Source organism: Belonocnema kinseyi, chromosome 5 (genome assembly GCF_010883055.1).
Source record: "Belonocnema kinseyi isolate 2016_QV_RU_SX_M_011 chromosome 5, B_treatae_v1, whole genome shotgun sequence".
In the NCBI taxonomy this organism is placed as follows: Eukaryota; Metazoa; Arthropoda; class Insecta; order Hymenoptera; family Cynipidae; genus Belonocnema; species Belonocnema kinseyi.
In genome coordinates, this window is record NC_046661.1 from 6,412,296 (window position 1) to 6,425,545 (window position 13,250).

Consider the following 13,250-nt stretch of genomic DNA (forward strand, 5'->3'; position numbering starts at 1 on the left):
AAAGAGGGAGCTCTTCTTAATATTTTGACACCAAAATCATATCGATACACCTTACCGACTGCGAGTAAAGCCACCCACGCTTTAACTTGACAGACTGTATATGATTCTGCAAGCTTTTCAACATAAATTTTTCTGTAAAAAACAAATAAAAAATATGTCACTGTTTTGTGTATTATATACAAACTGCATAACTTTCTCACCTGGGCAGTCAATTCAGGCAATCGACAGGCAGCTCTGAAGGACTGCTACGTTTTTGCAAATACACCTGTTAGTTAGCAGGTTCTGTTGGCAGCCTGCTACACCTTTTTTCAAGCCATTCTGTTCGTATGTATGTCTCTCTCTACACAAATACAGGCTCCAAGATTTAATCACTCCTATCATTTAGAATAGCTGTAGAGATCTTATACAGCGTGATGAAACATGTTATTGGCCTGTACTCGTCTAGTTTGCACATGTGGCCTCTCTTCAGTAAAAGCATAGTGCGCGCCAACATCAGCAACTTCGTAATGGATATCTCCAACTTTAAATATGAGGCGAAGGTGCAGGCCAGATTTTCATGTGTAGAAGTAATCTTATTGCACCAGAAGTTCTTGGTACCATCTGGTCCTACAGCAGATAAGTTTTTCGGGCCCGCCAATGATTTCTTCACGTCTTCGGCAGTGATTGATGGACATTATTTACACAGTCCGACAAAAGAAAATTGTCTGATCTGTGTACAATACTAGTGTATCCTTTGTATTTTTAGCCACTGAAGTCGAATCCAACCTCAAAAATTCCCCTAGACGTCAGATTCCTTCCCTAGCCTAGTAGGAAAACTTAAAATCAAGAGAATTCTGTGATTTGATAATGTAAGTATGCCTCAGAACGTCTCTATAAAATTTCTGTTTTCCCCCAGACTAGGGAAAAAAGGGGAAAGTTAAAAAGAGGTTTAGGGTTTCACGCATGCAACAGATACGTGCCCAAAAGACGACAAATAATTTCATTTATTTTGTATTTCGAGTTGCAGGGTTCCAAAGTAACATAGATTAAGTTCATGAAGTGACAATTTACTTAAAAAGTAAGAAGAACTACATTGGTTAGGATCTGAAGATTCTGAAAAAAACACGTTAATCGAACGAAAAACAGTAAATTTTCCCAAGGACGTAATTAAATAAAATACCCTACTGTAACCCTTCGCCTTATTATTTATTACTTATTTAAACCTTATTATTACAATGATTTGATGATCCAGAAAGTGACGAACGGCAATTACTGTGCGAAAGCCTACAGTTGTCCCAAGATGTCCGCTCGACACATCCGCGCGTATACTACCGCAGTTTTTTCTTTCCCTGGTATTCCATCCTTTAAATCATTTCTCAGATATTATGTATAGTCTTTCTCCCGGAAACCTCCGGACGCCGTAAAACCAAGAATACAAGTGTCAGTTCCTTTTCTCAGCTGCTGACTTCCTTTCGAATTTTTGAATTTCAACGTGGCGCCTGCTGATTGGCTGATTGCAACGGGAAGGAAGTAATGAGGCGCCTGCGCCAATGTGTGCCACTGTAATAGCGTCTGCCACGCCGATTGGTTCCGTCCTATGGGTAACTGAGGTTGCCATTGGCTTCGTGACTGCTAGTTATTAAATGGACGCCTCGAGTTCCGGCCGATGTGTGGTTGCTTTACAACGTAGCGATGCAAAGTTCGTTTGTTCTGACATGGTGGTCCGTCTAGTGTTGCCACTCACCAGTGCTGCCTTAGGTTTGTTCAAATTCGAAAGGTGGGGATCAAAGTTGGGGACTACCTTTGTTTTGTACTTGCCTAGAATTGTTTCTCACAAGTTTGAATGGTTTCAATTTTTGCGAGTTGCCTATCTTTTGGGGAGAAATTCGAAAATCTCGATAAAAGTGGCATTGTTTTCTTTTTGGTGAGATATTCCTGAATGTTAAGGAAAAAGAAGTTGAAAAATCCCGTTTTTGCTAATAATCTTTGGTTAGGACATTGTTCAACTGATTAACAAAAGCAGCGACACTCTCTGCTACGTCATTGGTGATGGGCATGCTTGTAATATACCCTTTAAGTTTTAGAAAGGATTCACGTTGGTCCGAGTCAATTGGATGCACATCAAGAAAATCAGGCTTCACATTTACCTTTGAAAAGATTCGAAGAAAACCTTTATTGGCGCAAGCGGCCAAACGGCAGATCAATTAAATGTTGTGATTAAAGCCCTATGCATTGTCTCGTCATCGGATGAAATTTTTTCATGGCCTCTACAATGTCTTGTTTCTCATTGATGCTTATATCAGAATCAAATAGAAAAAGAGACGATAATTTAGGAGACAGGTACCACAAATGTTCCAAATATTTGTACACAAATTTTCACGAATTCAAGGTCCAGGCGAGGGGACGGGGCAGCAAAATTAGCCAGAATCCACGGGTTGACTAACGCCATAGCAGTGAAAAGGGCCACCTCGATTACTGCTGTCCTCTCTTAAGTTGTGAAATTGAATTTGGCCCGGGTTTGTAAAACTGGACAACGCCGGCTGGAACTCCGCCCAGGTAAATCAAAACGTACTGGAGCAAGTGAGTGTAGTCGTCCCGAGGCTTCCTTCCATGTAAACAAGGCAGCGACAAGTCAAATTATTTTGATTATCGAAAAGCAGGAGAACATTTAATACAATTTATACGAAAAAAACTTGCACACACCTTAGTAAGTTGTTCCTTGCAGAAAACTATGATTTCCTTTAAGTTCTCAATTCGCCTGATAACCCGAAGTTGCACCTCTGTGACGTAATTTGCTCTAAGGCAAATCCGGAACGTAAAATGCGACATTCGGACTTAATTCAAGGGCAAATGTTTAATTTAAAATTAGCGATATACTTTGATCTACATTGGGCCGTAAGTCAGCGAATCTTTCAAACAGAGGATACGTAGGTGATGTGGATGGCAAAAAAATATCAAAGGCGTTCCACCCGGCGATGTCCGGTTTTACAAACCTGGGCCAAGAAACAAGTGACGGTTCATGTGAAATGGATTTTACTGTCTCCTTATTTCAATTTTCAGACGTCAATTCAATTTCACACCTGAAAAGAGGACAAAAGTAATCGAGGTGGACCTTTTCCCTGCCATAGCGTACGTCAAGCCTAGAATTCTGCCCAATGTTGAAGCCCATCCCCAGGACTGGACCTTAAATTTGTGAAAATTTATGCTCATGAGATCGAGCGCCATAAGGGTAATGACGACAATAAAACTTTGTGGTAGACAGCATGGTATACAGATTTAGAATATTTGAGGTACCTGTCTCCTGAATTAGCTTCTCTTTTTCTATTTGATCCTGAGGTAAGCGTAATTATTTCTCACCCCTATTCGTTACAAAAATAACCGCCGCGATGTATATTATTATCCAGCCTGTGTATGTATATGCCAAAAATATAATTTACCTTTTTCGATGCACCTTTTAATGCCTTTATTTAACTGCCAGCACGACAATTAGGACTATCAAGCTAGCACCTCTACAAACGAAATTCCCTAATTTCTTTGTATCAGAATTTAGGGCTTTTTTATGATCTTGAATGCAACAACAAGCAATTTCCAAAAACTATTGATCTCCGGTTAGTAATGCTGTAAACTACCAAAAAATATTTTTTCTACTACATATATATCATGTCAACCTCTCTGAACCATTTACATATGAAATTATTAAAAAAATAATCTTTTTGAGTATTTTCCAGTGCCAATGGAGTCTCCGATTTTTGGTTTCTTCAAAAATTAAATATCGAGGTTGAAGTTTATACTAGTAGGTTGGTGTTTTTAAAAATTGTGGTATTTTTTTCGTGTTTGGGGAGCCCAAAATATCTTTTTTTTTGTTTTTTCCGAATTACAGTTTTGTAAATAGGGGGTAGTTTTATTTTTAGTAGGAGTGGTTTTTTGGAAACTGGTTCTTGTTGCATTTCAGATCATTAAAAATACCTAAATTATGATACAAAGAAATTTGGGAATTTCGTTTGTAGAGGTGCTCGCTTGACAAACCTAATTGTTGCGCTGGAAGTTAATTAAAGGCATTAAAAGGTGCATCAAAAGGTAAATTATATATTTTGGATATACACACATAGACTGGAAAATGATATATATTACGGCGGTTATTTCTGTAACGATTAGAGGTGAGAAATAATTATGCTTAAAAATACTATGGGAATCATACATAAGAAAAAAGACTTCTCTTTGTTAAATATTCGTACAATTTGAAACTAAGTAAAAGGAGTGTGTATACATAGACTTCTCGTCTACAACTGCTTCTCTTATTCCCCGTTCATCTCATTCTCACGCTTTTCGCCTGAGGTGGCGCCTTTCTGGGAGCCCAAAAAAAGCCCAAAAATATCCCGTCAATAAATAACTGAAAATTTTCAATTTTTTGAAGGGGGTTGATTTTGGAAGTTAAGGGTTGGTTTGGGGAAAACTTTTTTTGCGGATTTTAAGAGCCCAAAAAAGCCCAAAATTCTGGTGTAATTGAATTTTTATTATTTAGTGATTTAAAGAAGTGGAGGTGCTGGGTTAACGTAAGCTGGCACCTCCACAAGAAAATTGATTTTTTGAAAAAAGTAAAGGAGCCCAAAAATTTTTATTGCAGCCCAAAAAAAGCCCAAAATTCTGAGCTATGAAAAATTCCAAAATTCGATTGTGGAGGAGCTAGCTTAACGGACCTATTTATATTTACTCACGAACTTTGATTAACCTTAGTGCGTATAAACATGCCCTGTGTAGAACCGTAAGTTTTCCTTAATTTGCTACTAAATCTCAGGAGCTAGGAAAAATATTATAGCCCGTAGATTGATTTTGAGGTCAAAATCAAATTTAGCCACTCAATAAACATAACGGTTCGTATCACCTTGCCATCGTACAAACATTATATGAGCAGCTCACAAAATCCTCTGGATTTGAAAATTTTCTCCTAGGTAAGGGGAAAAAACTGCCGCCTAGGGGAATTTCTGACGTCGGATTCAGATTCCGTGGCTCAAAATATTTGTCAGATGTTGTACAATTTTTTCTCCAGAAACTCTCTACTTTATCAGGATTATGTGAATTTTTAACCGAAACAGTAAGATCATTGAATAGGCCCGATGCATCGGGCAACAATATATAGACAAATGTAGTGACAAAATTGACCGTTTTAGCTTAGTGAATTTTTATCTCAAGGAAAAATACATTATTAAATAATAATATTTACCTTAATTATTATAAACAATTTTTATAAAAAAATTATTATTGGTGTTTTTTTATCATAGAAAAAATCGTTTACTTCACGCTAGTTTCTAATATTTTTCATAAGAGTCATAATTTGTAACAAAAAAATTAGCATGAGTTAACAACTATTGCTTTTATAAACATTTCTATAAACAAATTCTTTATAAACGAGTTTATCTCATAGCTGAATTGAATTTTCTAAACAAAAGTGATTCAAAATTGTCTTTAAAGCCATTTATATACTTTAAGCTTTATCAAACATAAACAATATAGATTGTTTATAACAATTTAGTTAAACAAATCTCCTAATCGGCCGTTTCCTCGTAGAAAAAATTTTTTTTCTTCAATAATTATTAGAGTGACATTTATTGCGGTGACTAACCAACGAAATTAAATAAAGAATAATTTATATGATTGTTATAAAAAATTTTTTAACAAAACTATGATTTATTTTTTTTACATGCAAAAAGGACGGTTTTCCACTAAAATTATCCGACAATAAACTAACAGTGATTCCAAAATTGGATATGGGACATTAAATAATAATTTGCGTAATTATCAATAACAATTTTAAAACAATGTGTGACAATCTGAATTGTTCTATTAGTTCATCGAGTTCTTGATCAAGTTCAACTTCAACTTTTTACCACTCAGGCTTCAAGGATGCAATGAAAAGATCTGAGGACTCAAGGAGTTTGTGAATTAGGTCGTGCATAGTATGCAATCGAGAGATTTTTCGTTCCTCATTTTATTCATTTCCTCATTTATTCTTCGTTCCTCATTTATTTTTTAGGAAGTTTCATCAAACAAATTAAAAACAGGTGACTTCTAGAAACGCAAGTACAGCGTTATTGCTATGGACAGTTTGCTACAGAAATTGTTATTAACAATTACGCAAATTATTATTTAATGTCCCATATCCAATTTTGGAATCACTGTTAGTTTATTGTCGGATAATTTAAGTGGAAACCCGTTCTTTTTGCATGTAAAGAAATAAATCATAGTTTTTGGATCCTTTCGGTAAACGAGTCTACCATATGTTATGTATTCCAGCATACAGCCATTCAACTTTCAGCACGGTCGTTGTAACCATGTTTGTGCTTTATAATGTAAAATGAAAAACGTACTTTTAAATAAGAGGACAATAAGCCTGCAATTTTTATCACTCCGGTGATAAATGCATATCCTAGAACACTTAGTTCTGATAACTTTTTCAGTTACTTTTTAGTATTGATTTTAAATTCATATACTAAATTTTCTTGAATTTTCAAATTTTAAACGTTATTTAGAATCTTGCCTAATCTTGCTCCCATATTCCAGGCTCCGCAAGCCTCCATGCATTTCAGGCGTCAATGTTTGCAACTAAAAATACCTTCTTAATCTCAATTTCCACGTCATATTTGCTTTAACACTGTGTAAAGCAACACTTAGTAATGAGAGTAACTATTAGAAAGTAAATTTATTTCTGATAAGCAGTTACTATAATATTGTTACTGCAATCGCAAATCACAGAAAACGATAGATTCCTTCGAAGACATAAGGATCATCACATATTAGTTTTTCCGCCTGTGTTGAGGCGAATGTGCCCCCTCGTTTGGGATTAAGTAAATTCTTTCCAGTCAGAAATATTGACACGTGAAATACATAGAATCTTGGGGCATCTAATCGACGTTCATATAATACAGTGATTTGCAAACTCTTTTTTTATCTCTGCATCAGTTTAAAAATTACGTAACATTTTTTATGATTAAACATAATTAAATCCGCAATTTTTCCTAAAGCATTCCAAACTAGGATTTTCTTGGAATTAAGCGTCAATAGCCATTTATTGTTGAATTAGGTTTCACCCATTTTGAGAATTCAAAAGCATTGATTTTGATTGACATCAAATTATTGAGTGTAATAAACAATTTCAGGGAGACGCTGGCTTCGAGGACATCGCATTTAAAGGATGGCTTAAACAGGCTCTTTTGTTTAGTACCTTACGAAGTAATTACTTCAGAAATTTGGGATTATGTCATGCCGCATTGGATGGAAGCAATGGTGCACGATGTTCCAGAATGGGAGCTACAAGAATTGAAGATAATATTTTGGTAATTCTTATTAGTACCACATTAGGATACAATTTGTGAGTCATTATTAAAGGGCTAATCTAATACGCATAATGGCCCCTTTCATGTGCACACCCACAAATACTGATATACGAGCAATACATGGAACTCGGCATCTTTCATATTATTGATTTTTTAAACATGAAGATTACCGAAGGAGTACCCGATATTACCGCCCTTTTCAAAGAGAAAATTTAATCATGTAGTTAACGATTTGTTGATTACTGAGGTGAAATCCCAAAGTGCTTGGGCTACTATCAATAATCTTGCTGACCATAAAAGCGCTTTAGCCAATGAATTTTCAGTTAAGCGTGTATATGATGACATATCAAGTGCACAAGCTAAATATATTATGTTATTATCAAAATCTGTTTCATTGCAATAATTTATAAATTATGCTAAATCGTATTTCTGGGAATTGTTAGTATATTTTTGGAGTGAGACGAGAGTCACAGGTCACACTTTTTCCCCTTTGAAGGGTTAGTGGGTAGTGGCTGGAGGCTGTTGCGGGGTGTGACCGGACACCGGAGAGTGATCAGTCGCTGCTCTTACATATGAAAGTAATGGATCACATAGAAATTCCTAGGAGATACGGAGAAGAGATATCTTGAAGCAGAGATTTGGTCATAAGCTGATCACTTAGCGAATCGCCGTGTTTTCACTTTGAATACCAATTCGACAAATGCCAAACGCCACGCGATCGACTGCCCCATGCACTGAATGCAGCCAACATGGCTGGTCGTGAGCAGGTGTAGATTTTCTTTATTTCGTTAGTCGCCAAACCGCATAAAGAACAATTAGTATCGATTTATCGTAGCTGCACACAGACAATTGTTAATTTATTTTATGTTCGATTCTCATATAAGTAATCTTTCCTTTCGATAAAATATTCGATTATCTTTGCGCTTAGCCAAACAACACTTTTATGTATTTCACCTGCCGACTTCGCAATCTTCTTAATATTAGGTCTATCCTACAAGGAAGGAGATACAAATTGGGAACAACTGGAACGACAATTATATTATTTCAGTATACAAAGGCAAGAACAATCTAGTCCAACCTCGTTAATACATGACTTAAAATAATTTGATTGGAACGATGCAAGTTTCAATCACAGGGAAAGTTGCTGTTGAGGTAAGAACAACAGATAGTGAGTCACGACTCGACTATCTAAGTGGATAACAGCTTGAGTGTAGAAAAATCTAGCTAATTAAAATGATTGAAAATCACAGGGGTAAAATAAATTAAATTTAGGTCGTAATAAAATAAGAAAACTGAAATAAAAATTTGTTTGTTCATCCTTCGTGGAGTTCAAGAATTGACAAACAAAATAAAACAAACTTCCAAAAAATTAATAAGTAGAGGAATGTTCAAAATTTCCAAATGACACAATTAACCAGTTTAATTAACGTTTGAAGTGATTGCGTTAAATAATGGATCGTTAGTTACCATATGCTGAGTTTGAGTACAGGGTCGAAGGTTGGTAAATAAACCGACCAACTCAATTAGTTAACTAAAATTAGGCTTTGTAAACTGGTAGTTGTAATAAAATAAAAATTTAAAGTCAAGATAAAATAAAAATAAAATAGTTGTGAAAAACAATTAAATTAAAATAAGGTTTAAAAGAAAATAAACTTTTTAAAATTTAATTCCAAACAAATACAAATTTTAGTTGCGAAATAAATTTCGCAGAATTCCAACTATCTAATGCAAATGCAACAATCCGAAGTTGCACACATTGTACATTTGAGGATTTAACGTCACAATCGAATTCAATTAAGAACAAACGGGCCACTTATTGTTTGTTTTCCCTTTTTGATGTGCCAAGGATAAGCAGACAAAGGAAAAATAAGGTTGGCTGGTGCTAAAAATTAGTTTTGTTTAATCAAATTTAAATTCGGACATAATAATTCGGGGTCATGTGTAGACTGTTTGTTCATTCTTTTGCTAATATCAAGGATTAACAAACAAACAACACCAATTTTGCATTGCAGTAATATTGATATAACCTCAATGCAACCTGAACCAGAATCCGCATATCAAGTGAGGCCATTGTAGTGATAGTGAATATGTAGGTTAGACCAATTTTTGATGAATGTAATAAAACCAAAACCCGATAAGTTACCCCATGCGATATTTGTTGAACATGTGATCGTCACGCAAGGGAGCCTGCCGATTCGTGAGAATAATTAAAATATTTCACCTCAAGTCTGTGACGCGTTGAGAGGAGAGGAGAACCGGTTGATTGAGCAAGAATTTATTGAACACTCAAATAGCGAATGGTGCAACTCGATGGTAATGGTCCGTAAGCCGGACGGTAATTACCGCCTGGGCACTGATTTTCGATGAGTTGATGTGGTGTCGAGGAAAGATGCATTTCCGATTCCGTTCATGACGGAAATCCGGGACTGCTTAAATTCTTTTTAACTAATCTCAACTGTAGGTTTGAACAAGGCCTACCACCCAATCCCTCTGAGTGACGATTGTAAGCCTATCACGGCTTTTACTCTCCTAGTAAGAGGACTGTAGCCATTCAAACATATGCCGGTTGGCCTCATCGGAGCATCAGAAACCTTTCAACGGTTGATAGACAAGGTCATCGCCTGGATATGAGACCAAACGTGTTTGCCTATTTAGACGACGTAATCTTTGTACTCGTAGTTAAAACCTTTGAGGAGCACTTGTGCTGATTCAAGCAGAACATTTCACGCTTGAATTAAGCAAGTCTAACGCTCAGCCCAGACATGTGCAAGTTCTGTCAAACTGAAGTCAAGTTTCTGGGATTCAGAAACCTAATTTCAACACAAGCAAGAGCATGTGATAGCATATGTCAGTAGAGTAATGTCTAAGGCAGAGAAAAACTACCGGCAGTAAGGCGCGCTGGACCTTGAATCTCCTAGAATATAGTTTCGAAATTTTTCATCGAAAATGATCGATGCACCAACTGCCGGATGCACTATCCCGTATTTTTGAAGATAGAGAAATCGACTATATTGCGGTCACGATGCCTGTCTAGGATGAATTATACGCTAGAAGGCGCAAGGCTATGTTAAAGTCGCCAAGAAAGTACCATGGTTGAGAGGTGGTGACAGGAGAGCTCCTTAAATACTTAAATAATCCGTTATTGGAAGACATTATCTAAGAGTGCGATTTTGGGGAAGCTGGTGTTTCCGAGCAACCTCCCGTCAGACCTGATGCATTAGGTGTAGCTTTTTTGGAATTAGCAGTCTCCAGGTGGGAACATCCAAGGTGCTATACTCGGACAGTGGCACCTAATTTAATAAGAATTTAATAAGTTCGGAATCCACCGATCGTTCACGCCCTTGTATCATTCTCACGTTAACCGTGTGGAACGAATTAATAGGATTCTGAAGATCATGATCAGGTCATTTATTGCTCAAGATCACTGAAACTGGAATCTCCACTTAAACAAGTTCCGATTCGCCTACAACACAGCTCTACATACTATAAATCGAGTGACTCCAGCGTTTCTAAATTAGCTCCTAAGGGAGCTAATTACTTGGTTCAAAGATCAGCCTTTCTTGAGGCAGACAAAATGTTACGATCAGCTTCATCGAGACCACAAATTCAAGGTCGGTAATAAGGTCAAAAAGCCTAATAAAGTGCGGTCGAAGAAAGAAACTCATGTGGCGGCAAAATTAGCCCCTAATTTCAGTGGCCCTTTTTTTGTGGTAGATCGAATGTTGTTGGAAATCACCGATTCTGATGCGGAACTGGAACGTCCTGAGGACGATGAACGACACGTCCGGGAACATTCGGAACGGATTTTTAAATGGGAACTTAACAACAGTCATGCCCATCCACACTTAGACGAGGGTACTCAAGTGAGACTTCGTACGCGTTCGTACTCTAGACAGGGTGACTGTTTTGAAATCGGTGGGAGGGCGAACAGTAAACTATTATCACTGTAAAGGATAAGTAAGTCATCGACTTGTCAAATCAGTTTGTTTATCGGCAATATTCTTGAAAATCTTCCGGGGGTCGTCCATGAGGAGTTGTCTAGGAGGCTTCGGATCAGTCTACAACTGGACGCCGGGTACCAGAGCCAGCGCAACTCGGCTCAGCCTCGCCGTTTAAGCGAGGTGTACCTGACCCTCTTTCTATCTGGGGGGGGGGGCAGTTTAAAACAGGGACACGTTTAATCCCCGTACCGAAGCGCCGACTGGGCCACTCGGTCTCGTCCGCTGGCAACAAAGAGTGCATCGCTCCACGGGCGGAGCGAGCCCACAATTATGTGGCCGAGGTCCGGGCCGCTATAAATGCTGGAGAAGTAGGTAAACCAGAGGGTAGCTCATCAGCACCAAAGGTTGCGGAAGTTGCCCCGCAACTCAACAGGAAGCAAGAAAACCCAGATAAGCCAGCTCACAACCAACGAGGATTGGGGAAGGACCGCCCAGCACCAGAGGTCGTGTTGTTTGCCCCGCAAACCATGAGGAGGCAGGTGGGAGAAGCGACGCGAGTGAACCAAGTCAGGGAACGGATCCGGACTGACCCGATCCGCCGCAAGTGTTGCCGCAAACCTACCATGTGGGTCGAGACGAAGGCGAAGAAGGGTGGCTGTGGCAAGTTTGGGGGCACTAACCATACATGGAACCAGTGTCGCTGGTGGAACGTGCCCCAGCGAAAGTAAGAGGAAATGGTTGATTTTGTGCCCTGTGTGTGGGGGGGGGGAGTGTTACCCCACTAATAAATTCAGCTAGTTTGAAATCATCTGCATTATTATTTTGTACAATTGGAGTTAAGTTAGTCTGTGAAGTGAGGAGGTATATAGGGTACAGGAGAGGTATGTAAAGTGTACACTGGGGTTGGCAAGGGATACGCCGAACTATATTGTCAGGAGAGAGACAGCAAGAACGAGTTTAGGGATTATAACAGGGAGTCGAGCGTGTAAATATTAGGAGAAATTTTTGGAAGAGGGGGGAAGTAAATTGATTAGGGAGTCTTGGTGAGAGAAGAAGAACAGACATAGTGGTGCAAAGATGGAGGTGGAAAGGGAAAGGTATTTTAGAACGAATGGATTGCAAACGGATGAAGTTAGCAGAATGCACGAGGAAGGAAAGAAGGTATATGTGTTGGTTCAAAGGAATGGCATGGAGAAAGAGAGGGCAGGAGGAGAGGAAAAAATAAAAGAATTAAGGTATAACGGAAACTATGTGTGGATTATGCCAAAGGAGTGAGCGCGAAATATTGCGTAAGAAAGGAGAGCTAGGAAGTCAAGAACTTTTAGCGACCATAAGGTGCGGGTGCATGGAGAAGTATAATAGGTTCTGGCTTTCTAGAGAGAAGAGAATGTGTGAATTGTGCGGGAAAAGGGGATGTAAAATTGGAGCATTGGTTGGAGGAATGTGAAGAGGTGGAAAGGAGGGGGATAAGCATGGAGATATTGTTGCATGAAAAGGATGAAAAAAGGGCAGTATCATGGGTGAAGGGGGTGTTGGGTACATAGAGAAGAAGAGAAGGAAGGAAAAAGAGGAATGGAGAAGGAAAGATTGTAAATAGGACAGGAAGTAGACGCAAGAGAAATGTAAATATTATAAATAGTAGTTAAGCATTAGGTGTTAGCCGCGGAGACAGAGGCTGGTAATGCGAGGCATAGCGACAAAAGTGCGAAATGCGTGCGAGGTGAGGCGCAGCGAGGAAGGTTAGGTTATAGGAGCGAGCGGATTAGTTATAAGGTGTGAATGGATGGTACTTTGTAAGACGTAGTTGTAAGAAAATTCTGTAAAAAATGGAAGTGTAAGCAAGTCAATTTTTTAAGGCCTGCCGGCGGAAAAATAAACGTTTATCTATCTATCTATTTATCTATCTATCTATCTATCTATCTATCTATCTATCTATCTATCTATCTATCTATCTATCTGTCTGTCTGTCTGTCTGTCTGTCTGTCTGTCTGTCTGTCTG

General features: G+C 38.2%; 1 protein-coding gene across 1 annotated transcript in view; it reads left to right on the plus strand.

Annotated features, from left to right (window-relative positions):
- The window catches only part of LOC117172902 (protein unc-79 homolog), a 1,455,529-nt gene that overhangs the window by 701,676 nt on the left and 740,603 nt on the right, over positions 1–13,250 (plus strand). Inside the window, exon 12 of the mRNA XM_033361197.1 lies at positions 7,134–7,310. Coding sequence (XP_033217088.1) covers positions 7,134–7,310 — 177 coding nt within the window. The remainder of the gene's footprint in view (positions 1–7,133; positions 7,311–13,250) is intronic.